Here is a 26,874-nt window from a genome sequence, read left to right as displayed (position 1 = left end):
TAATAATTTATTTTCACTTTCTGTTCTTTAAAAAATTTAATTGGGAGTCCATTAGGGCTGAGAGGGCTCCAGTGCCTTGAGTTCCTACCTAAGCAAACCAAAGCCCAGAATATGCTGTAAATGAAACATAAGCCAACCTACCAGAAACCGCCAAACAACCTCCAAGTAGAGGCGCTACCCACCAGAAACCACCAAACAACCTCTAACTGGGGACTTTCCATTTTAACCAGTCCAGTACGTTCTATTTGTCTCGCCCTGAACACATACATACAGTTTCCAGCCCACAAACAGGGGAGTGCTGAACCTCTTGTGCTCAGGTGCTGCCCAGTGTGTGAACTGTCTATTCACATAAATTCTTCCAACTTCCAATATGCCTAACTTCATCTTTTAACACATCCAACACAAAGAGTCTCTAAGCAAATTAATTTTGCAGATTTTCAGGCCTGAAGTGTGATCTTGGAACCAAAAGACTAATAAATGTGCATCTGAACAGGTGCTGTTCAAGCTCATTTCAACAGCTTCAGCAAGAAAAAAAAATGGCATTTTTTTTTACAGGTCTTAGGCCTTATTCCATGATAAAATTGCCAATGGCACTGCAGAATTGAAATCAAATAGGGAGCTGGATTCAGTGTGAATATCCAGATACAGATTCAAGAACAGGTATGAGGACTTTCCTTCCATGCCACAAATATTTACAAAGTTGTTATGTGTCAGGCCCTGTTCCCAAGTGAAGAATGAGGTATACAGACTGTGAGAGAATTCCCTTATTTCAGAAAAACAGATATTGTGCTTATTCATTGGCTAGACTTTTCTCTCAAGAGAACCAATGTACACCCCATAGTAATAGCCTGTTCTTTAGAAACCACTTTTATCAAACCAAAAATTTCTTCCATATCTTGGAACCCTTACTGGCTACTATTTGAAAAAGCTTTAGCTTACAAAGGCTCATTGAAAATGAAGTTTTATTCTACCTGAGGTAAGAGAGAGAAACAGTATCACAAGGAGCATAAAGCATCTAGAGACATCTTACACAAGCTGTGGAAATATCTGAAATGAAATTGGACAGACCTCAAATTTAAAGAACCTTTTAAAACTGTATCAATGAAACTTGGCCCTGCTCTTTCCCTGTATAAACTTCCAAACATTTTAATAGCATTACACTTGATTACACAGTTTACTTGTAGACTGTGTTTGAGCTCCTGCTAACTGCTGACGATTCAGAAGACAGGTTCTCATTTGGCTCACTTTCCTCATGGGATCACTGACAAATTTCAAGATATGTAATTAGCATTTTGTAATTAGCATTCTTTATTCAATTCAGATTGGGGGCATTTGACTGCTCTCCAAGTCAGGAATACAATCAGGAGAACCTGTAGCATGAAAAATTCGAGTATACTGACTTACAGCTAAGCTTGAGTGTCACCGTTTCTGTGATTCAGCCTCTAATCCTTCTCCATAAAATAGGATTCCAGGAAACAAGTGAATGAAATCATGTGTAGGCATGTGCTTTGTAAACTATGAAGTACTAAATGGATGTAAAACAGTGTTTTATAATTTGAGAGATAATTTTTACATTTAATGAATAGTAATTTTGGCTTTGATGACCCCAAACATCTGGTTTTGTATCAAGTGGAGCTAAAATCCTACTATAAAATTATGTTTAAAAAATATTTTGGAATCCTATGAATAAAATAAAATTACCCTTATTAAGATCACCAAAGTCTTAATTGAAATAAAAAAGTAAAGGGGTAAATTATAGTTCAAGGCACAAATCAGTTCTTAAGAAGAAAAATCATATTTCAAAGTTCCCTGTCAATCTTTACTAGCTAGCAGGTATTAAAAGTAGTCAAACTTAGCATAATAATAAAACTTCAAATTATGCTCAAATCATGTGGATATTACATGCTAATGTACAATTCATTATTAAAATGACAGTAATACTAATGGTGAGATGACTAAGAACTAAAGTAACTAATGTTTTAATTTTGCATCTTTTCATAACTTAAGAATTTTGGTCTTCAAGTAATGTATAATTTTATCAAATTAAACTGTTGATTTATTATATAAGGTCTATATAATACTAATATTTATTTTTATTTTATATGTATATATATTACATTTTAGTATGACAAAACAATAGTGGAATTAATTTGGTACATTGATCTCTTTGATATGTATAGATAGTTTTATAAAATGTAATATTAATTTGGTACATCATTTCTAAAGGTTCATTTCTTTAACAGTGTACAATACAGGGGAGCATGGAACATAATTAGGAAGAGCATCCAATGCCATGTATGGATGTATGCTCAATACATGAGCGTAAATTGGCTCAATCAGGCATCTCCTGGAGGTCATATTGTATAATGTATTGCTTTTACAATAACATGGACTGTCTGCCTAGTTTGTTTTTCTTATGGTTTCTGTCTGTTTAGTTAGGAGTATCACTTTGTAACTGCTCTGTCAAATCAATTCTGTCCTTCTGAGTCTGGGCACTGTTACAATATGACATCCCGGACTATCTAGATGAGTAGAGGGCAAATGAATTTCCTTTTGCTCCACTATTGAAGGGGAAAGAAAAATTCCTCACTCTGTAATGGCTCAGAGACATACTTTCAATTAATTAATTAATCTGTTCTTAGATTAATCTCAGAACAATGATCTCCTTGGGGTGCAGAGTGCATGGAAACAAAGACTGTGAGGTTTCAAGCATCCCTCTCTTCCCTCTTTCAGCATCCCTTCATCCCATTTTGTGTTCCTTCCTCCCCATACTAAAAATAGTTAGATTTCTGGAAAACTTGTATATAAAGTCTTCTCATTCTCCACTTGCCAGGTAATTTAAGCCAAAAAAAAAATCCCATTTCAGTGTGGCTTTGTTCTCAGTTGACTTTCATGGTTAGAAAGTTATCTGATAATTAGTCCCTATTAAATTAATACTTAAATTAGTACCTGGTATTCACTAAGATGGAATTCTCTTATTTTAACACTTAATACCATACAGTCTTAAAGATGAAAAAATCTGAATTTCTTCCAATGCCACTGTGAAGCCCCATGGATGAGCCAGTGGGTTTCATAAAGGCCTTTGTACCAGCAGATAGCTGCCACTGTGTCTGCTTGTAAGAGCTACCTGTGATGGCCATGTGTAGCCAGAGACCGGAACAAATAAATCATCCCAGCTGTTCCCTTAGCTCAAGCTGACCTTGAATCATTCAGTAGCTCACTCAGGTTAATGATTCAGACTTTGTCACAGTGTCCCACTTACAGTGCATGCTAACATACAGAAAAAGTAATATACTTTACATAACCCCAATACATTGTCTCCCATTTCCCTCGATGACTGTGCCTCCTAGGTCAGTAACAAAATAACAGTCCTCCCTAGGGAACTCTCATGAGCTCGTACCACCTCTCTCCCTTGTTAACAGCCACACTCCCCAGGGCTCTGCCTCCTCTTCTTACCCACGATCAATTCTCCATGGTCTTGTTTAAGTCCAGTGGATCCCATCAGCAGTTCACCTGCTCAAGGTCCTCAGTCCAGACACTCACCCTTCACTTTTGGGCCATTCCCATCCACAGGCCATTATTTCTTGCCTTGAAAACAGCAAACAATACCTCTCTGGACTCCACTTCCTGTTGAGATTACTGTCCCTTTCTCTTTCCCTTCACATCAGAACTGCTTAAAACACATACCTGTTCTTGTTCTCCCTACGCCTTGCCTCCCTCATTAACCTGCCTCACTAAAGTTTTCATCCCTAGTCATTCCACTAAAACTGTTGCTGCTGAGTCCACCAGTGACTTCTGTGTCACTTGACCCAATGGTGTCGTCTCAGCCATGTTTGACCCAGTTTGTCACTCCCTTCTCCTGGAAACACTTTCTTCATTTGGCTTCTGGGACCCCATGTTCTCCAGGTGTTCTTCCAGTCTCACTGGCTGCTCCTTCTCATCTCCTTTGCTGACTCTTCCCCACCTCCACCTTCCCATCCCCTCCACATTGGAGTGCTGGACGCAGGTATTGAGGCTTCTTCCCTTGGCCATGTCATCTGGGTTTATAGCTTCAGAAACCATCTATATGCTAAATATTCCAAAGTTGTGTCTCTAGCTCAGATCTTTCTCTCGAATCTGGATTCATAGCTGCCTGTCTACTTTAATGGTCAGTGGACATCTCACTCTGAATCCTGATCTTTCTTTCCAAGTCCACTGTTGCCCTGCCTGTTCCCAACCAGTTCTTCACAGGCTAGCCAGAGTCCTCCTATAAACCAGGCCATATCACATCACTCTTCTATTTTAAACCTCACAATGGCTCTGGTCACTCTCTGAAGTCTAAATGCCTGCATGACTTATTAGGCCTTACCCAATATGCCTGTAGTTACTTCTTGCTCAATCCCTTGTATCTACTCTGCTGCCATCTTGCTTGCCTTCCAACCAGTCCTGGAACAAGTCTGTTATGCTCTGAGGGCCTTCTCACATGCTGTTCCCTCTGCCCTGATTGTTGTCCCCCAGGTGTCTGCATGGAATGTTCCTTTGCCTCCTTCAGATCCTTGTTCAGACATTACCTTCTTGCTAAGGCCTTCTTAGGGTTTAGATGTGAGGTGTCCTCCAAAAGATCATGAGATGATGCAAGACGGTTGAGAGGTGAAATGATGGGGTTATGAGAGCCTTATCCCAATCAGTGAATTAATCCCCTGGTAGGGATGAACTGGGTGGTAACTGTAGGCAGGTAGGGTGTGGCTGGAGGAGGTGGGGCCTGGGAGTGTGCCTTTGGGGGTATATATAAACAGAGTTCTCTTTCTCTGTTTCTTGATGTGGTGTATTGAGCTGCTTCCCTCCACCACACTCTTCTTGCCATGATGTTCTGCCTTATCTCGAGCCCTGAGAAATGGAGCTGTCTGTGGACTGAGACCTCTTAAACTGTGAAGCCCTCAAATAAACTTTCCCTCCTCTAATTGTTCTTGAAAGATCCTTTGGTCAAAGCAGTGAAAAAGCTGGCTGCAACACCTTCCTTGAACACTCTGGTAAAATGGCAGTGCTCTTTCCTATCCACCTTCTCTGATTTATCTTTCTTCACGGCCACTATCATTTCCTAACCCTGGGCTTTTCTGATTTATTATCTTCTCCCTCACCCTCAGAATGTAAGCTCCATGAGGAACGGATCCCATCTGTTACTGGATGTACACTCAGTGCCCAGGTCTGTACTGAAGCCATAGAAAGTGTCCAATACCTACTTATTAAACGTGTATCTTTTTATCAAAATAGCCTGCACATCAATTTCAGAGACAGAGACCAGAGCTACAAGTCAGGATGTGTCTCTTTCTCAACATCTTCTTCACCAGACCGTAGGAATGGTGTAAGGCAGACTCCTGGGGGCATGTGGTGGGCTGAGTATTCACCATGAGGCTTTGTCTAGTCAAACCACTGACACTTGACCTTTCAGCCGAACATTTGAAATTGAAATGCTGCGCAACATTTTCACTATTTGTTTATAGGCAGTCTTTTAAATTCAGTAATTATTATGTAGTTTTATTTCCTGTGTAATGCTTCTTTTTAAATGGTATTATAAAGATTAAGCTTCGGACTCATTTGTAGCAAGAAAATAGTCTTCAAGTTTGGCATATTGTTATCTTTCGAATTTATTCTAGTTTTTAGGCATATCAATTAACTTCACATGTAAAATAAATAATTGCTGCTCACCATGGTAATACATCTTGCTTTCATCAGAGATTGTAGCCAAAGAGTGAATTCTGGAAATGATTATGGGGCATTGGCAACCTGCAGTGATGCTGTGGGAACTCCTAGGCAGCTGCTTGAGAAGCAATGCCTAAGTCAACGGGGCAAGATGATGAAGAATGTGCAATTTACATTCTCCCAGTTCTGATGCAGAAAAGGGCAAACTTCCCACAGTTATGCATTGCCTTCCCCCAATGGTAACAATAAGAAATACAAGAACAATTTGTAAAATTTATTCACAACACAAAAGTTGAGATGACTGAAACAGTTGGTAGTGTCCTCTTGCCTCTGAATTCGTTTTATAAAAATATCAGTGAGCTCAATTTACTTTATTTTGCTATTTTATTTGGGGAATGATGAAGAGTCTTTTTAGTAGTTAGAAAACTTCAGACTTTGATGTCATTCATTACCGTTTCCCTGGAATTCCGAAACTGTTCTGTCAGTGGCAATCGCGACATTTGTGGACTTGACATGTGATAGTAGTTGGGTAACCGAATGTCATAGTGGTATCTTTTTCCTACATACACCCTGTCATTCAAGGCATAGAGTTTATCTGCAATGTCACTGCCAATTAAAACCGAAAACAGGCGGGAGATGTAACGATGCTGAGCAAAGAGCAAATATAATTTCTTTCTTCTCCAGGTCACATATCGACAATCAGTTTCTGCTGTGAGGGTTACCTAAAAAACATAAGACCACATGTAAACAAAGATTAGGAAACAAGAAACCAAATCACATTTTTTCTGCTCCAAAGTTTGAGGGAGTCTGACTTGATATCTTCTTTAGGTTAAAATAATCCCACTAACACGCAATATTTGTAAAAAAATATTGTAAAAAATAGAAAAAGAAAACCATATAACTTATTATGATATACATAATTTATAATATGAATATTTATGATGTTGTGTTCATCTCCAGCTTACCTATTTTTCCAAGTTTGGGGATTTATATTTTGCATTTTATTGAAGGCAGATCTAATTGATATTATAAACATAAAGTTGGCTATTGTTAGGGAAGTAAATCCACATCAATTCTGAAGACTGTAGACATTTAACCCTGAGTTTCTGTAGTACAAAATTTATAGTTCTGTTGTATACAATTTATATAACTATTTTGCATATGTATATTAATTTGTATTTACATGCATGCATATGTATTATCAATCCATAGGAAGAAAGTATAACATAATAAATGGAACCCACCAAAATGATTATCTTTCAAAACTACTGCTATGTGATGGCACAATAGTAACAATAAGCACTTTGATGCTAGAAGATATCTCAAGTTCATCAGCATCTTAAATTTTTAAAACATTTATTTTGTCATCAGTACAGTTTTTTGTTCTTGCTGTTTTCTAAATTGTCACACTGGCAATTTTTAGGCTATAGTCAAATCTCAATTAATTATTTTTTTTTTAATTTTTTTATTATTTTTATTTTTATTTTATTTATTTATTTATTTATTTATTTATTTATTATTGTTGGTCGTTCAAAACATTACATAGTTTCAATTAATTATATTTTAATTCCTAAATATGCAGTTATACAAAGGAAAGCTTAAGAATATTTATCATTGGGCTGGGGATGTGGCTCAAGCGGTAGTACGCTCGCCTGGCATGCGTGCAGCCAGGGTTCGATCCTCAGCACCACATACAAAGATGTTGTGTCCGCCGATAACTAAAAAATAAATATTAAAACTCTCTCTCTCTTTCTCTCTCTCTCTCTTTAAAAAAAAAAAAAAAGAATATTTATCATGGTTCCTTTCTGTCTTAGGGAACATCTATTTTCCTTGTTGCTGGACCTGTATGGCGGGCGGCATTAATCAGCAGGAGTCAAACAGAATTGGGAATTCATGTAGGTTGCAAAGTACATCCCAAAGTTAAATATAATTATTCTTGTGTTTTCTGTTGTTCTACTTGTTTGTTTACTTATTTTTAAGCAGACACTGTTGATCTGTTTGGAGAGAAGCATTAACGGTGTGGTCTGTGTCCCTTACCTGAAAAGTGCCTTCCTCTGTGGGTCTCAGTGAGTCCCACTCAGGAGAGTCCAGGAACTGAAAGGGGTAAATGTAGTGCAGAAACTCCCCATCAACTGTCACTCTGATCCTACCAAAGCATAAGAACGACATTTGAAGGAAGGAGAAAGTGAACACATCACTAGGGGTAGGAGGATGGAGAAATGTGCTTCAGATCTCTGGTGACTTTTTTGTCCTTTAGAATTTTGAAGGGAAAAATACAAAATTCATGCATCACAGTAAGTGACACAATATCCTGTAAAATTCACATAGTGATGTTCTTCCCTTGGGAACCTGGAATATGGAGTGAAATCCACCAGAAAGTTTATCAAGTTGCACCCTTATGGTTTGTGTCCATTTGTTTGTGTACAGTATATGTTGACAAGTTTTGATGCCCTCAGTCAGATTTTAAATTAAGTAGAACATTTAAGAGCATCATGGTGTTCTGCCATAAATACCTCTGTAAACTAAAGTTTTGACCTTTTCAAATATGAATAAACACATTATTATTTCCTCCCCAAAGCTTTTCAAAGTTTATATTACTATATATATTCTTGAAGTTCTCCTATTTTCTAACAAGTGGGCAATTGCAAGAACTTACTGAATAAATTAGATAATTACAAAAACAAAAGTTCTCTGTTATTTAAAAGATTACCCTAGCAAAGAGTCTATTTAAATACCTTTAAATAAGTATTTTAAAAACATAAATATTCTATTAATTCAAGGAGGCATCATCCTCTTTTTTGACTTGCAGTGATCAGATCTGAAACCAATATTGTATTCAAATAACTATATTCATCGTTTTGTTTTTAAGATTCACATCATTTGACTTCTAAGGTGAAAGAGTAAGCCTCTGGATCACGTACTGCTTCAAATAAACAAAGCTTACATCTAGGCTTCACGTCTCAAAAGACTTTCCCAAGCCTCTGGGTGCAAAATGCCACCCAGGACTATGGCACAATGGAGAAATGTAGTGCAAAGAAACACAGATAGATAATTCATACAGAGGAAAGACATGCAAGCACCAAGGGTACAAACCTTCCTGAAACAAGCAGGGAGAGTTTATCAATGGAGGTTTTCCCCTGCATGGCATAACAGTGCTCCTTTTCCAAAGTAACCACTTCAGAGCTCAAAGCAATCGTTCTGAAGACGGGCAAAGAGATCCCCAGGGGCTGGAAAAGGGAGCTGTACAACACCTGGAATTCTCGGGCAAAGGTTATGCTGCGAACTTGATATGCAATATGAACAAATTGCATGAAGCAGATGACAAACAGTACAAAATTCCAGGAAAATATGTCGGCAGCACAGACATCTACCCATGCCCAGACCGCGGAGCATAGAAAACCCAGCCCCAGCAAACTGAAGACATAAAGGAGCCCAAAGAATCCACTGCCACCCATGAAACCTACTACAAATAAAATACTGGCAAGATGATAAATGGCTCCTTCGGCCTCTTGCTTCCAGGTTGTGCAGACTGGATGTTCATCTATCAGGTTCTTCCATAAACTTGAATTCTTTTCCATGGCTGTGCTTTGGCTGGTTCACTTTTCAGTTGACTTTAGATGATACTGAAGCAACAAATTAAGTCCTTTGCTTTTCCATTATCAGAGTCTTCACAAAACCAGAGGGAGCCTGGACACTGGAGCTGACAGTGATTAAGGTTTGGTGGGTGTGGATCTTGAAAAACTAAGAATCCCAGGTGAATTTCTTCAAGTTCATCTGGGCTCCTGATTTAGACTAGTCCACGAATACTTTGCTATTTTCTGTGCAAGAGAAAAAAGGATAAAAGATCTAATTAAAAAGAATGGAGAGGTACTATATTTAATGAATCAACAGTACTACTTATGTAAGTTGACCTCCTGTTTTCTACAGTTAGAATATTTTAAGCACAAATGCTGCTAAGTGTTAATTAAATTTTTATCATATAAAAACATATTTATTAGAATTAGCCTCATATTTTTCAGTGGAGCTAAGTGCTCTGTAATCAGCTTGTAGCAATAGCAGTTGTTCAGTCTACTCAGAATCACTTGGGACTAAAATCACAGACTCACAGACTGCCTCCAGACATGCAGAATTGCTGAGGGTGGGGCCCAGGTGTCTGTATTTTGAACAAGCTCCCTATGTGATTCTGATGCACGAATACAGGGTCCTCCATGCCCCACACCCTTTAAAAATATTTTTAGTTGTAGATTGACACACAATATCTTTATTTTGTTTATTTAGTTTTTTTTTTTTTTTTTTGAATGTGGTGCTGGGGACCAAACCCAGTGCCTCACGCATACTAGGCAAGCGCTCTACTATGGAACCGCAACCCCAACCCCAGCCCCCTCAAAGGCCCTTTGAGGGATGCTGTCTGATGCTGATTTTTACTCTTTAGACATGAAGAACTTCAGGCTCAGAGAGAACTTGTAGTTTATCTGAGGCCACACACAGCGGTCAGTGGCAGAGCAGAACTTTAGCACTGGTGCCCCTGTGTTGGATCTCATCATGTAGCTTCTCCCAAAAGATGTTTTAAATTTGGCACTGTATAGTAGGAGCCCTACTAAGTCAATCATCATAAAAAACACAAAATGAGGACTCAGATTTTTAGAACACATAATAGACCATGAAAATATTTAGTAAATTAGATTGAAATTATTTGAGAAATATAAATTTAGTATTATTTTGCTGTATTAGTGGTTATTTCAGGTTAATGATTGCATCCATATAACTAAATAAATATTAATATTCCTGCTACTTACACATTTATTTACCAGATGGTCAAAAATGTTTCCGACTCTGCTTCTCACACATATATTCTCTACCCTTTCAGCCATATGGTAAAAATGCTAATATGTGATCTGAGTCAGGAAAGAATTAGCCATGATGACAGAACTACAGGATATATGTATTATTTGCCACCAGATTTCCTAACAGTAAACGGTTTCAGAGTAAAGCATTCATTAGATGGACTTTTTAAAAACACAGAAACATTCAAAAGTCTTGAACTTGTGTGCTATATTTAGCATTTTATTTCTGAAATAAATTTCTAGAACACTTGTCCATGGAGTATCAGATAGCACAGATCCTGTCCCCAGGGGTGTGTGGCAGGGGGAGGGAAGTAGAGTGCAGAGTAGAGGTGAAATGACTTCGTTGGAGTAAAAAGGAGCTGTGTCCTCACCAACAGAACTAGAAACAGGCAGAATGAAGCGCCTGGTGTTGCAGCTGCTGTTTTTTTCTTTTTGGTCAGTGATTCTTTGCATCAGGAAATGATGAACTTAAGAACACTTCCAGGTAAATCAGAAAAGAAAGGAAGAGGAAAGCAGAAAGAAAGGGAGGGGAGGAGGGAAAAATTACTCAGACCTACAACTTACAGTCATATTTTTATTTTTACTTGTTTTCAAATACATTTCAAGCATTCTGAAGATCCCTCATTATTCTCTCCCCCACCCTACTCAATCTGTGAGACCATAAGATTCAAGGCAGACCAGCATCCTGAGCATGTTCGATGTCTCCTCTTTTAAACAAAATACAAAAATCTACACTACTGGATTGTCACAACAAAGAAAAGTTTTTAAAAGACGCAAAGAGTAGTGAGAACTGCAAAATACCAGTCTGCAAATGTCAGTGTCCCTGCTGTTTTACTTTTGAAAACTAGAGTATTTAAAATCAATCAGTTCTTCAGCATACCAAGCATAGCCAGGAAAGCCAATATTAAAAAGAATGGCCAGTGGAGCTCTGAACTTTGGTTTGAACTTCCTTAAAAATTTATAATCCTCGATGAAATGTTAAACTGCTGCTAACAGAGAAAGGCCATGGGAAATGTTTGCAGCGATTCAGAAGGATACTTACAGGAATCTTGCCCCCTTAAAAATTTTGATGGGTCGGAGAAATTGGGTCCCCTACATTCCAGAAATGTGACCCTGTATGATTATAAGAGGAACTGTGCTTCCTTCCCTGTCTACTTCTGTTTCATTAAGCTGTGACCAGACATCTTTCTATCCTTGACACTATTGCTCAAGCGTGCTGACTTGCCTGATTAAATTACTCCACCAGCCTTTCTCCACTTGGTGTGTTTTTATTCAGTCACCAAAACAGATGTACTTTATTGGAGGAGGAAGAACTGACAGGGGCAGGTGATGAGCAGGAGCATTCCTCTGATCTGTGCCAGCAGCGCTATGTGAATGTTGAAGATGATTCATCAACCAGCTGCCTGCCTTAAAGGCCCTCAGGCCTTAAGTCATGTTTGTGCGTAAATAAATGCTGAAATGCCCCAGTGGCCCAGTGTATTTCTTCCCTAAGCAATAAAGTTGGCCTTCCCTGCAAAAGAAGTGAGTACACTGGGCTACAAATGATGGAGACAAAATTCAGGGCAAGTTAACACAAGAGTTCCCAGCTCCTAGGCTTTTTTATTTTTCCCCTCTTTAAGTTGTAAAACTGTGAATCATAAAAGGAATCGAAAAATGTCGAAGATAAAGGATGCTCCATGATAGGCAATATAAAACCCTGTGATGAATTGATCAAATTAGCTCAGACATTGCATTTATCTATTCAAAACTTTTACATTTATTATCTCATGGCATCACTCCCATTGACCGAAGGAGGCAGAATCGGAACCATAATGCCCAGGCTACAAATGAGAAAAGCGGGGCACAGATCGGTGAAGTCACTGGCTTCAGGTAAAAGTCACACTTGAGGTCTGGGGCACAAGTCCCCTTCCAGCCAACTTCATGCCCTTTCCAACAGGCCAAGTCGCCACTCAATAAGGCTCTGAGTCAAGTAGTACAAATGTGTTGGGAAACCCAAGTGGGAAGGACTGGTTTGCCAAGAAAATAAAAACCCGAACAGTGAATATTTAAGACCTGCTATACCTGCTGTACTTCTCATTCCATAATGCTCAGAATACTGGAGACACAACCACTCATGAAATAATCTGCTGTATTGTTAAACATTGACTGATTCCTCCCTTTGATGCTTAAATTCTAAAGGGAAGCAAGGGCAAAGAAAAATGTTCTAGTATGCCTGACCCCTGGCACTCCATGAATGTTGATTGAATACTCTGGGAAAGGAAGGCAAGCACTCTGCCTTCTCTATCCCTCTTTATCATGGGATGTCCTAACATTTTCTGTCTCCCAGGGGCGCAGAAGTGAGGAAGATGCCAACATCTGAGATATTTCAGCACAAACACTCTGAAGAGTTGGAGCATCACTTTTTCAAAATGTCTGGCACAACTCCAAATTCACAGGGGAATCCTTTTGTCTGCTTATGACCTTGAGCTTCTTAAGAGCAGTTTAATTACTGCTTTGATTAAAAACAACAACTCTGGAAGCCAGTCGTATTGAGTTAGTTTTGGTTGCTAGGCAACCCACAAGCTCAAAATTCCATCAATATTCTACTCATTAATTAGAATCAGATCCCAACTTTGGTATGTGTCCCATATGCTAAATTCTCATTTTTTTAAGCTCTTTTTTTTTCTATTTATCCCTGAGATGGTACATTTACTCAGCAACTATGTGTAAGACATATTTTAAAAGTTATCTCATTTAACAATCCCAGGAGGAAGGTACTATAATCTGCATTTTACAGATGAGAAAATTGAAATTCAGAGAAGGTAAATAAGTTGTTCAAGGTCACATTCCATCCAGGTCTGCTTGAGTGCATATGTATAAGGCATCCATGTATAAATAAATTATCCAAGATTATGAACAGAGTTGATATAAATGTAAATGATATTGGCTACAATATTCAGATGCCACAGTCAGTAAGATGTTACCCAAGGCATAGATGTTACCATCTGGTTGATGCCTTTTGGTTGGCCAACCCCCTAAAGCTCTTAGCCCCTTTACCCTACCAGGGGAAGCACGCTTCCTCCTTTTGCCTTAGGAGAGTTCCATTTTCCCGAGCAATTATGTTACTTGATTCAATTTTCTCATCTCATCTTCCAGTGACACCTCCAGTATACATTGAAAATACCACACAATCCCATAATTTTTATACAGGCAATTGGACTGTATCCTTCTGGATTCCAGAGGGTCCACACCAGCTTGTGCTTCCACAGAATGCATGGAGATTCCTCATGCACCACTGGTCCTATGGCTGCAGCATGCCTTCTATCCTCCTAACCATGAGAGCCTGGAGTCTCCTTGACACTTTCACAAAGCATATCCATAGGCTATGCTGGACTTTTCCAATTCTTGCGTCTCAGTTGATATCACATTTTATTATCTCCAACCACGATTAATCTCTTAATTTAGCACACACTATAGTAGGAAGAATTCTAAGATGGCCCTCAAGATTCCTTCATCCCCATCACCACACGAGGTGGATATGCCCTGTATAATTCCTTCCAAGGTGGGCAATACTTGTGTATGGGATGGGATAGATGTTCCTTTATTTAGGGAACATTATGTGGCAAATGGTGACAGAATAGTCATTCCCATGATGATGTTAGATTATGGAGGACTCCACATAAGACTGGAGAAGGACTAGAAATCAGAGATGTGCTCCTGCTGTCCTGGAAGAAGGTAAACATCCACTTATGAACTGTTCATGGGGTCCCTGAGGAAAGGAACTGCAGGCAGCCTCTGTGATCTGAAAAAAAATTCCCAACCACCAGGGTAACTTCCAAGATAACCAGAACCTTAGCCTATAACCATCTGAAAGTTTGGAAGAGAACCCCCAAGCTCCAAATGAGAACAAGACATGTGTCTGACACCTTGATTATAGGGTTGTGAGGGGCTGGGCAGAGGATCCAGTTTAACAGTACCTGAACCCTGATTCCCTGAAACTGAGATAATAAATGTGTGTTGCTTTAAGCCACTATGTGTGTGGTGCTTTTACACAGCAACAGAAGACTAGTCACACACACATACAGTTATGACCTCTCACTATGCTTGAGGCTGTTCACTAAACTAATGATCTACGTTACAGATAGGACAAATACTTGATGTTTCACACACATCCAGAGACTGACACTCAAAATACAGTTTAACTCTAAACAAATAAGTCTATAATTCTTCAAATTGTGTGATTCCACTCAACTTTTTCTGTTTAGGTTCTCAAGTTCTTCCTGGAAAACAGCTCCAACAAGACAATATATGCTAGCTAGTTGGCTATATAATATTTTCTTTATCTTTTTGCTGGGTAAATAACCTGGGTCAGGGGAGGTACTTTTGACCCTTAGTCCCAACAAGGCATCTTTGGTACATGGAATGCCATGAGCAGGTATCACCCTTATTCTCTCAATAGTGACACTTAGCAATTTTGTGTTATTTTTAATTGCCTAGAGTCAGTTCTGCTAACACATTTGTGATTTCCCCCAAAATCACTGCAGTATGCAAAACTCCAATAAAAACAAAAGGGTTTATGAGAAAAATGGAGTGAGAAATATAATACTAGAAATCTTCATCAGTGGTATATTTTTAAAAGACAGGAATTTAATAAAAATAATAGTACAAACATGACATCCGACCTTTAAAGGACTAGCAGTTTGCTTAGGGAAGTGGCATGGGAAGGGTTGAAGTTTGTAAATTATTGGGAAGTGGTGGAAGAAGGAATAACAATCTGTTCTATCTCACATCCTGAAATTCTGGGGCATCTTTTTTTTTTTAACCTTTGAAGTATAGGTCCTTGAGGTATGCCTTTATAGTAGATACCTGTTCCATCAAAATTGAAATTTTGATGCAGTAGGTAGCCTTCTTCGGTTACCTTCTGTATTGTCTCTGGGAATTCTTTTGTTTTATCATTTGACATCTTGTGGAGTTTGAAACCACCAACACAGTAACAGCCAGAGCTAGGCCTGAAAAGATCATTTCTGCAGTTGTGGTCATTTCTTTATAAGGTATTCATCTAGGGCTGGTGCTTTCTCTCCCATCATAAGAAAGATTGTCCACAGTTTAGTACTCAATCCACATACCCAACAATCTCTTTCTTTAAGCTTTTTTTTTAAAAAAATCTATCTTTGTAGTACCTAAAGTTATTCCAGCCATTTACCTTTTTCTTTTTGTGGTGTTGTCTCTGATAATCTTCCATGTGAATTATTTCCTTGTTCTTGATGCTCAAGAGATAACACATATTCTCTTGATTCTTTCAAAATGCTCAGTTATTTCCAGCTTCTCCTCAATATTAAAGCTTTCCCTTTTACATGCACTATTTGACATTTTTGAACCAAGATGCATAGGAATACTAGAGTGATGAATGAATGTGTTTTTTTTTTCTTTTATATAGGAAAGTTCATAGGTATGAAAGAGTAGCAAAGATGACTGGGAGGATAATGCACAGAGAACCAAGATAGCTTGCAGATGTCTAAGCTGTGGGTTTGCATTTAGTATTCCTCCATGGCCAAGTTCAGATGTTGTCAGTTCAATGCACACACCCTGTCTAATGGAGTCAATCATACACAAACAAACATTAAGTTTGCAGTATGCTCAAACTGTTTTCTAATACATCAGCTGTGTCAGAACAATGCCTGTCTTCAAAATATGCAGTGTAACATAACTGACTGTATCATTAACAGTCAAAATGGCAGTAAAATATTATCAGTCAATATGTCAATGATTCAAATCCCCTGCCTGCTCTCAGGGAAGTTGCATTTTGATGAAATTCATATGTTGACACTATTCAAGTCCGGTTTCCAGATTATGTGGTCTATGTTACATATACTATCTTATATAGCTAAAAGTATATCTTATATGAAAATAAACTACTTAAAACTCATTTAAAGTCAGTTGTTGATTACTAAATTTTAAATAAGTGCTACTGTTTAAAAGACAGTCTAATGTCTTAAAAGTCAGAAAGCAAACAAGCTTGTCTTTTATAGTTTGCATCAGAGACTAAAAACATCCTCAATCCCCTCAAACATCACTGGAGAAGCACATTGTATTGATATATATCATTTTGGATAACAAAGAATAGGTTTATTGAGGTATAAACTAACACATAGGTAGTATTGTTTTTCTTTCTAAATCCTTAGTAACAAAACTCATTTTGCCTAAAGGGTATACTGAAATTCTTCTACTCACCACAAAAAAACTATCATTCTCGTATGGGTTTAAGTATTAAGACATAAGTTACATGACACTGAAAAAATCTTCACATATAAATTTCATTAAATAATTGAAGTGTTTCATTAAAAAACAATCAGACTTACCCTTTTATTAAATTAGCCTATGAAAATATTTTATTAGCACATTGACCTTTTAATTCTTGTCTTGTTGCATATTTTAATGGTGAATATTTACTATATCTGTCAACAATTCCTGCTATGATACATCTGTAGCTTTACAATTTTGTTAGTTCCACAAAGACTGTGATGAATATTAATACATAATAGTAAAATATTTCTTTGCTCATTAGATGTCTTTGGTTACACGGAAATCAGTCTTTGGCATCGGCTGTCAATAATACACTGACAGGAAAAAATCACAAGACCTTTTTATTGAGTTAGTCTGAAGTGGTCAAGAAGGAGGGGAGCATGATGCAGTTAAAGTACAGAACTGGACACAGAGGACCTGGGCTCTATTCCTGGTTTTAACCTCTGGACCTCAGTTTACATCCTTGAGATAAGGAATAGAGTATGCTGTCATCACCAGGGGACACACTAATGGTTCCTAGACAACGGCAGCCCACATAAATGAGTGAAGCCTGGTAAAAGGAAATCCACCTGAACTGTGTATACTCCATCCAAGGTACCAGTCCGTCCTTAGCCCTAGCTGACTGTGGTGAGCCCAGTGTTAAAAGATCATCTGGTTGTGCAAGAAAAGCCAGAAATCCAGAGTTTATTGGCAATCTCCTGATTTTAAAATGCTGGTAAATAATACTGTTAAGAGCTAGTGCTAAGCAGACAAAACTTCAGAGGCCAACTCTGGCTGCAAACTGCCATTCTGCATGTAGTCTTGAGAACTCAGCTGCTAAGATCTGTATCAGGTGAAATAAATCTAGACTAAAATAACTACATTTACATCTGTTTATGGTTATCTTTCTCATTCCCAAACAAAAGTTCTTTTTTCAGGAATTATTTTCCCCCACAGTGAAATCAAAATCTTTATATTCAATTTCCTTTCCTATCTGACTAGGCATTGGTCAAAGATAATGCATTAGTTGATGGGTTTCCTTGAGTTTCTAAGATTTCATTTAAATTTGAAAATGAACACAAGGAACAGAAAACAAAGCTTAGCTTCTACAATAAGATAAAATTCCAAACAGAAGGTTTAAAAGAATATTTGTTTATCTCTTTTTTCGTGGAGATTAAATTTCCCTTTGTAACAGAGGAAACAGGAACTATCTATCATTCATGCACCATGGCTTCCAGAACAATTATAATGTAACATGTGTTTGGAGCTTGGTTTTTAACATCATCCATCCCTGATCTTGAATGGAGAGGAAAATATTAAGTAATAACAACCAGCATCTGTTGAGCAGTAACTGTCAGGACTTGCATGCATGAAGTGCTCAATCTATGTGGTTTCTTAGCTGTGCAGATCCTGGGGACTTGGGGAGGTAGTGGCAGCTGTGCAGTATTTTTTCCTGTTTCAAGCAAGGAAACCTCTTCATGGAAGTCTGTATGAAAGACTTGCCCAAGTCAGAAGATGCCCTGACATCTTCATTCCTGGCCTATTGTTGTTTATGCCATGCTACATTTTTGTTTATGAATGAATGAATTATTTTTTTCCTTTTGGGGTACTAGGGATTGAACCCAGGGGTGCATTACCCTTGAGCTACATATTCCCCCACACTTTTCATTTTTATTTTGAGACAGGGTATGGATCGAAGGTGTGGGCCACTGGGCCCAGCAATGAGTTATAATTTTGGGGTGGGTGGGTATTAGGGATTGAACCCAGGGCCGCTTAACTACTGAGCCACATCTCTAGTCCTTTTTTATATTTTATTTTGAGACAGGGTCTTGCTAAGTTGCTGAGGCAGGCCTTGAAATTGAGATCCTCCTGCTTTAGCCTCCGGAGCTGCTGGAATTACAGGCATGCAGCACCACCCTGGCATGAGTTACATTTTATTTGTTTGTTTGTTTGTTTTGGTACTTGAGATTGAACTCAGGGGCACTGGACTATTGAGCCACGTTGGCAGCCCTGTTTTGTATATTGTTTAGAGACAGGGTCTCACTGAATTGCTTAGTGCCTCGCAGTTGCGGAGGCTGGCTTTGAACTCAAGATTCTCCTGCCTCAGCCTCCCGAGCTGCTGGGATTATAAGCGTGTGCCACTGTGCCCAGCTATGAGTTACATTTTTAATCATTAGACAATCATTCTAGAGAAATAAATGCAGACCATAAATGATATGGAGGACAAAGATAAGATGTAAAAATTACTGGTATCTTTGAAGTAGAAAATTACAAAATGGAAAGAAAAAAATATAAGGAATAAAATCATCTTGAAATTAGGAACAGATTATTCCTATAGAAAGGATGTAACAAGTTCCATGAAAAAAATAATGCAGAACTTAACCATGATGTAGAGTAGCCAAGTTGTGAAATTAAGCAAGTCATTTGCAGAGGGGAAAATCCAGATGCTGACCTTAGACTTCTTTACAGCTACATTAGATACCAAAAGCAAATGGAGCACAGGCTATATAATTCAGAGGTTAGGAGTCTGTGGCTGGACAATGTTACAACTAGCCAAACAATGATTCAAATATAGGAATAAAAGATACATTCCAACCATAACAAGACACTGAAAATGAGCCCTTTTTTAAACACTCATGTGAGCACACACACACACACACACACACACACACAGAATGGTGCCAAAATCTAGCCATGGATATATGAATCAAAATTTAAAAGTTGATATGTAAGACACCATTGTAAAAAAAGGACCAGTAAATAGCTGTGATTCTATTTAGTTATAAAACTAAAAATAATTTTAAAAATGTCTGAAATGAGGCTTGTAAAACAGTACAAATGTTATGGATCCTGACAAGATGAAAACATAAATACATGAAACAAAATTGGGATAGGAGGAGTGAAAGTATGGGAGGGATAGATTAAAAGTGCCAGCGCTTTGTCTTTTCTAACAGGAAGCCACTGACTGTCCAAACCAGTACATGTTTTAAACAGTCTGATCTTGAGGAGTATCCAGAAGCCTTTTAATCTGGAAGATTTGTTTAGGACTTGTTATCTCTTAGTATGGAGGAATACTGATGATAAGTTCACCAATTTCTCCATTTTCACTACAGTTTTTTCTTTGTATCATAACATTTTTATTTAGAAAGCAACTCCATTATTATTCTGTGAAAAGAAAAACTTGAGACAAATTGAGTTTATTTGAACAAAAAATTATCCATGAATCAGGCAGAATTTAGGACCAGAAGAGATTCACAGATTTCTACCCAGTAGCATAAGTAGCAAAATTTCATAGCCTAACAGGGAGCCAAAGTAAAGGAAGAAATCACTTGACTGGCCACAGTCGTGGTATGATGAGTTGACTACCTATGATTGACTGAAACTTGGCTGTTTGTTACCAAAAAATACACTTTTATATAAGGTTTTGCTTCTTTAAACACAAAATTAGGCTACAGTTTGTTATAAAGGAATGCAAAGTAGGGAGACAGTTTATTTAATAATCCTACTTTTTTGTAAAGTATTTCTGTCTTTTTTTCAACATATCTTGTTTGTATAAATGCATAGACATAGAATGATTTTCCTTTAAAGTTAAAGACGAGTATTTCTGGATAGTGACACTATTTTTACTTTTTTCTTTTCATAAACAGTATCTGCATTATTTCCATTCTTTATAATGATATTAGAAAACAATAAGGGGACTTTACATTGGAAAATTTTTAAATATAAAAATTTCAAATAGTACAATAAAAATCCATGAATGGAAGAACCAGAACTAACAAATATCAACTTTGTCATATTTCTTTAGATCATTTCATGGTAGATTTCACAAAATAATTGATGATCACCATGGATTCTTTTCTCCATACCATTCTTATCCTACCCACTCCCTATTTATAATTAGTGCTTACCCACATTTAAATACCCCAAATAAAAAATAAATAAATACCCAAGATACATATACTAATAAGAAAATCATAATTTCAAATAAAATGCTGAATTAGAAAGGTTTCTTATAATGTGCTCTTTTCAGATTCACTTAAATTTTGTTTTCTAATAATTTTAAACATACACAAAATAGTATAAAGTAAACTCATTATGCCATATAACCATTACCCAGATTCAAAAAAATACCAAGATTTTTCCAATCAAAATTTTGAAATTAAAAGCAAACATTGAAACCTACTATTCTGCCTACAATTTATTCAGTCAATAAACACCTTCTAAAGAGGGCAGAGAGAACCAAGATTATCTGTGCTCTTACTAAGCACAAGCAATCTTACTAAGTGAGGGCACTAGCTCTTACAGCAAACTACCTAGGAGTCATGGCATCTCCACAATCTAAATATTATTGAGTATCCCTTATCACCAATGCTTGGGACTTGAAATGTTTCAAATCTCAGGTTTAGTGTGTGTGTATACACACACACACACACACACACACACACACACACCAGTTGAGCATTCTTATTTCTCTCCAAATCCACAATCAGAAATATTCTAAAATCTGCAACTTTTTGACCATCCTACTGGCAGTCAAAGAGTTTCATATTTTGGAACATTTTGTAGTTCACATTCTTGGATTAGGGATGCTCAACTGGTATCAGCACTGTGCAGAATAGAAAACAAGGTTCAGAGAGATGCAGATTTTCCTTCAAGTTTAGCCAGTGGCTTGTCCTTCTAGTACTGTTCCACAGTTCCTTTCTTCCTTGGCCAAAGTCAGTGTGTGGGAGCCACTGGAGGTTATTGTTGGGTTACAGAACACAAAGTGTCATGTCTCATTTTAGGTCTGTAAATTAATCCTTGGATTCTCTAGATATATTTGCTGATATAAACCAGCAAATTTGGGTTATTTATTTTAGAAAATACCTGTTATAACTTTCAAGATATTTTCCTATGACTATTCAGAGAAATATTTTCCCTTTTTCTTAAAAAAATCAAATTCATGACTCTTCTATTACAGGTAAATTAATATTCTGTATAGCCCATAATCCCTGTTGGCCAATACCATAATTACAAAACAACCTCAATTGCAATTTGCAGGTTTGCAAATCTATCAGATATTTTCCAAAGCAGTTTTGAAATTTCTTGCCTGCCATGTTGCTTATATATTGTTATATACTGTAGCAATGGCTTCATAACATTCTTAATGTTTCTTGCAGACTGTTTCAAAATAAGCAGGCAGGAATGCTCTAGTGTGTCAACACCCTTAAGCCAGTCCTGTAGTAAGTGGTTAAGAGATTTTTGGTTTCCCATGACACATTTTTACTTGTTTAGAAGCACTGGGTGTACAATGATTCAGCTATTTTTTTTTTTTTTTTAGTTGTAGATGGACACAATATCTATTTATTTTTATGTGGTGCTGAGGATGGAACCCAGTGCCTCACAAGTGTGAGGCAGGTGTTTTACCACTGAGCTACAGCCCCAGCCCCTGACTGAGCTATTTTAAGAGACTTATCTATATGACTAAAGAAACTCAACTATCAAATATCTCCCATTTAAAAATGTACATTTTGAGGACAGATGATCTTAGCCTACATTTCAATTAATGTTTGTGGTCCCAACTCTTGAAGACACAAACACAAATTTTTTCATAGTTTATCTAGAATCAGGTAGATCTCTTAATTTTGCAAATATAGTAGCTGAGATCCAATTTTTGTTCATGTAGTTCTTGTTTGTTTTTCTGATGCCATAAAGAACAATACCAAATTTCAATACTATTACAAGACAGTTTTTTTTTTCCATGCAACAGTCCCTAGCCTTAACACTAAAAGCAAAACAGCCACTAAACTTAGTGTGAATAGGCAGCCATAATGTTTTAAGGCTGCCATAAAACTCAATTGCGATTTGCAGCCTTTCAAATTTGAAATGATGGAAGAATGAGAGTGAAAATTCAGGAAGGAAGCTTAGTAATTTAAATTACCTTCAAAAGTGGTCTTCTAAATATACTTCCCAATAGATTAAATAAAATTTTAAATAATTGAGAAACAGTATTTTTCACTTTTTGCATATGTCTCCTGGCTAAATTAATTCTTTACCCTGACCCTCTTACTGTATTTTTATTCTGTGGCTTCAATCTTTCTAAAATGTAGACCCTCAAAACTATGCCTCTGTAACAGACTTTGGTGAAGAGGAAATTTAGTGGTTTACAAATTCCGTATTTTTTTTTTTTCTTTCTTTTTGGCATGGGGGATCCTCAAGTATAGAGAACAAGTCAGAGCTCTCTTGATGAGCAGTTTCTTCGTGCCAACTCCATTTGGAAACACTTGATCCCAGTCAGGGCCTTGGTTTACAGACAGGGGAAAAGAAACTCGGGGTGGTGGCAAGACTTCCCCAAGGTGAAACCCCAGACCTTCAGGCCCCTCTGGGCAGCTTTTCTCCCTTGCAAATCATTTGTCCTTTTTCTTTGAACCCAAAGTGCCTGGGGTAAAAGAGGGACCTGTGGGAGATTTAGAAGGAGTATTCTCCTGGAAGCCCTTAGGGCAGATGATTCGCGTTTCGGGCCAGCGCTGGCGGAAACCGCAGCAGCTGACCCCAACCCCTGAGCAGCAGCGAGCCGCGCCACGGGGACCCCGGAGCTCTCAGGTGGCGCGAGTGGGCGGGCAGCGCTGGAACGCAGGAAGGCAAAGCACCTGCGCACCCTGTGGTCGGGGGGCCTGGCAGCCCCCACCCCCGGGAGGGGCCCAAGCCAAGCCAAGCCTCACCCGTAAAGTTGCAGAAGCGGTTGCGAGGTGCTAGGGTGCGGACAGCTCCGGAAGGCGGAGGCCACGGCACCCCTGGGCTCCTCCTTACCTGTCCTTCTCCGGCCCTGTGAGGAGCTCCGGCCTTGCACCTGCAGAAGTTTCCCAGCTGAGTGCGCAGGGCCAGCTGGTCGGTGGAAGCCCTCAGCGCTCGCCCCGCGTGGTCTACCCCGCCGCCGGGCTCAGAGTGACCGCAGCCCTCTTCGGAACGGAACCGCGGCGCGGGCGGGGGCCCGGCACGGGCGCGCGCTCCGGGTCGCAGCCGGGCGGGCGGGGGTGGCGGCCGCGCCTCGGCCGGACATCCCCAACTCCTCTCTGGAGCTGGCCGTGAGGCCCCTGGGGTGCAAAATTGCTGGGGAGTCTCGTGACCCCTGAAGACCAAAGTTTCCAAAGACGTCCTTCCCCAAGTGTAAATGAATCCAGAATTCGCTATTATACTACGCAGAGAGCAGTGGAGCTAAGTAGCAGACCCAAAAGCCACTGTCTCTGCCCTCTCACCTCCTATTCCACGCACTCCATAAGCAAAATGAAGAGGGAAACGATCAGAGGGGGACTGAGAATATATGGGTGTATAAGATAGAGGAAGGTTTACCTCTTCATCCAAATCAATGAGCATGGTTATTTATGTTTCATAGGTTAAGAAAAATGATTAAAGGGCATAGACCAATGGATAAAGAAAAAAAAATTGAAAACACGATGAAAATTTCAAATAATAAGTGAATGCATGCAATTTAAAGCAATAATCAAGTACTTTTTTTTCTTTCTAGGAAATTAGCAAAGTTTTGTTTTGCTTTTGCTTGGGTAACCAAACCACGTGGTGGTTGGTGAGATGTCAGTAAAACACAGCTTATCCAAGGATTTTTCTCCACTACTTCTTGCTCGCTTTCATCTTATATAACCATGTTGCTATTAGTAATTCCAGGAACAAATATTTATTGAGTAATCGGTGTCTCTTCTGAGTCCCAGAATAACCACAGAAGTAATGAATGACAAATTGTCCCTTTTATTGATACTAGAACTAAGGGTCAAAAAAATCATATTCCTACATCTCATAAAGGGCCAGAAACTACTGGATTCTCAGGCCTTAGCTCTTTGTCTTCATTTTAGGAATTTGTTCAAATGTTGGAAATTCAGTTTGAACTGGATCTAATCGTATATATATATGTGTGTGTGTATGTGTGTGTGTGTGTGTGTGTGTGTGTGTGAGAGAGAGAGAGAGAGAGAGAGAGAGAGAGAGAGAGAGAAAGAGAAATATGGCTAGGGAAGTGAGAAGGCTCTCAGTTTTGACATCAGATGTACTCTGGGTTTAGATCTGACCTCTTATTTAATGTTCCATATTTAAAAATTTTAAGGATTATATTCAGGATTATTATAAACTTAAAAACTCAAAAGCAACAAAGACATGCTATGTGATGGATTCTGGGGTGGCCCCTATGATCCTCTGCACTGATCTTTCATTTGGATCCCCTCCTTTTGAATGAGTTGGGACCTGTGACCTGCTTCTAAAAAATAAATATAGTAAAGGCAAAGAATGTCACTCCTGTGACTACAGTTCATTGCAAGACTCCCTCTTGCTGGCAAGCTCCTCTAGAGACTGTCCTGTCCAGTTGATGAAGCTGCCATGCTGGGGACCTAAGAGTGGTAAGAAAGTGTGAGTGGCTTCTAGGAGCTGAAAAGCAGCTTCCAGCCAACAGCCAGCCAGCTAGAAGTCAGGCTTCTCTTTCCTAGCAACGCACAGAAGTGAATTCTAGCAACAGTCTAAGTGACCTTGGAAGTAGATTTTTCCAAAGTCAAGCATCAAGGTGAGAAACAAAAATAGACTATACCTTATTTGCAGCTTTGAGAAACCCTCAGCAGAGGACCCAGATAATTCATGTTTGGGCTCCTGATTCATCCCCAAATTGTGAAAGTGTACATAAATTACAATCTGTTTATTGGTAAGTGTGTTAAATATTGCTGCCTTGTTATGTGTTAAGATTTTTCTCTTTCTTACCCCTTCACATGTATTTTCCTGCCCTGATCAGACACAGAGTCTTCACAGGACAAAAACTCTGATGGAATGGTGCATCCCCAAAAGTCTAGGATTCCCAGGGACTCCCAGTTGTGTTTTTGCTTCAAAGACTGTGTGTCCAAGATCAATAGTCTTCCTCCTTCAGGTCCTTCAGGTTCTTCTCTTGACTCCAACTGCTGTGGCTGGACAGCTGTCTGGCTTCTCCTGTCTAGAAGCTGTTTTCAGCTCCTAGAGGCCACCCACACTTTCTTACCATACCTAGGTCCTAGCACTTCAAACAGGATCCATGAAGTAGGCCACCATGACAGTGAACTCTGCTTACATAAAAAGTTGTTCAGCAATGTGTGGAATGTTTATGGTAAAGAACTAGGAGCAGGCAAAGTACTTAAATCAAATCTCACTTAATCCGCTTGGTAAAGCTTTAACTTGAGCCTTCCAAAGTCTCCCCTTTTCCTGCCCCTTGACATCAACTTGCTCCTCCTTCAGTCTCAACCCCTTGCTAATTGTCCCTGTTTCCAGATCCTATCTAGTCTGGCTTGCTCTCCCTTGCTTTCTTCCTTTGATGCTTCTTTGATTTTTTTCTTTAATCCTTTAATAATTTTCTCTAGCTCTTTTCTCTATATCCTTCATTTTCTTTTTTTATTATTATGTATTTTTACTATACAAATAACATGTGTATATCGTATCATATACTAATATATATTGTATGGCATCAAACTGTATTTGTTAATTATCTTTTTGGACAATAACATAGCTTGGTACTCATTTCTCTCCTAACATATAAATCATTCTTTTAAATGACTTCATGATATTATTCTATTATTATTATTATTATTATTATTATTATTATTATATTTGTATGTCACAATATATCCTTTCCCTTAACTATTTAGATTGTTTCTGGAATTTTGAAATAACAAACCAATGCTGTGTGCATGACTTCTTATATACATATGTGATTTCCCTAAGGCATGTATCCAGAAGTAGAGCTCTGAGTTATATCCATTTTCATTTTACTACTATCAACAAACTGTTCTCTAAAGTGGCTATGGCAATTTACAGGACTGCCAGCTGCATAGTAGCATTGCATTCACAAAATAACTGCTAGAACTGAATGGAATAGTAGATCCACATAGAATACCATTGGAATAAAGTGTGGCTGATTCACAAACTCTTAACAGTTCTGAGATTGGACAGCTAGTTCCATCATTGTGCTTATGACATTGTTGAATTTTCAGATTACTAGAGCCTGGAGGCTGATCAGTTTTAATTTTCATTAGTTCTCTTTAGGTCTTAATATTAACCATGCTTCTAAGACTATAATTATGATGATAAGATGATT

General features: G+C 38.4%; 3 protein-coding genes across 10 annotated transcripts in view; 1 reads left to right on the top strand and 2 right to left on the bottom strand.

The window, feature by feature from the left end:
* Popdc1 (popeye domain cAMP effector 1) overlaps positions 1–3,774 on the bottom strand; it is a 56,310-nt gene extending 52,536 nt beyond the window's left edge. The window contains exon 1 of the mRNA XM_077801570.1: positions 3,457–3,774. Within this exon, the coding sequence (XP_077657696.1) occupies positions 3,457–3,502 (46 nt within the window). The 5' untranslated portion in view covers positions 3,503–3,774. The remainder of the gene's footprint in view (positions 1–3,456) is intronic.
* Positions 1–26,874, top strand: part of LOC144256522 (uncharacterized) — a 140,205-nt gene that overhangs the window by 18,352 nt on the left and 94,979 nt on the right. For 6 of the 8 annotated variants that reach the window (XR_013344116.1, XR_013344121.1, XR_013344118.1 and 3 more), the window contains 2 exons: positions 7,494–7,574; positions 8,549–8,765. The exons of the other annotated variants lie outside the window; for them this stretch is intronic. Coding sequence is in view for 1 of the 6 variants with exons in the window: in XM_077801571.1 (XP_077657697.1) it covers positions 7,494–7,574; positions 8,549–8,563 (96 nt within the window). In the remaining 5 variants the exon portion in view is untranslated. Of the gene's footprint in view, positions 1–7,493; positions 7,575–8,548; positions 8,766–26,874 lie in introns of those variants that run through there. 8 annotated transcript variants of the gene reach the window in all.
* Popdc3 (popeye domain cAMP effector 3) lies at positions 5,607–23,822 on the bottom strand. Its single transcript, XM_026389605.2, has 4 exons — positions 23,574–23,822; positions 8,773–9,497; positions 7,717–7,825; positions 5,607–6,401 (listed from the first exon to the last, which is right to left on the bottom strand). Exons 2-4 carry the CDS (start codon positions 9,255–9,257, stop codon positions 6,108–6,110), a joined length of 888 nt encoding a protein of 295 aa, XP_026245390.1. The 5' UTR covers positions 9,258–9,497; positions 23,574–23,822; the 3' UTR covers positions 5,607–6,107.

This window comes from Urocitellus parryii, chromosome 8, assembly GCF_045843805.1.
Source record: "Urocitellus parryii isolate mUroPar1 chromosome 8, mUroPar1.hap1, whole genome shotgun sequence".
Classification (NCBI taxonomy): Eukaryota; Metazoa; Chordata; class Mammalia; order Rodentia; family Sciuridae; genus Urocitellus; species Urocitellus parryii.
This window is presented reverse-complemented; position numbering and strand designations above follow the sequence as displayed.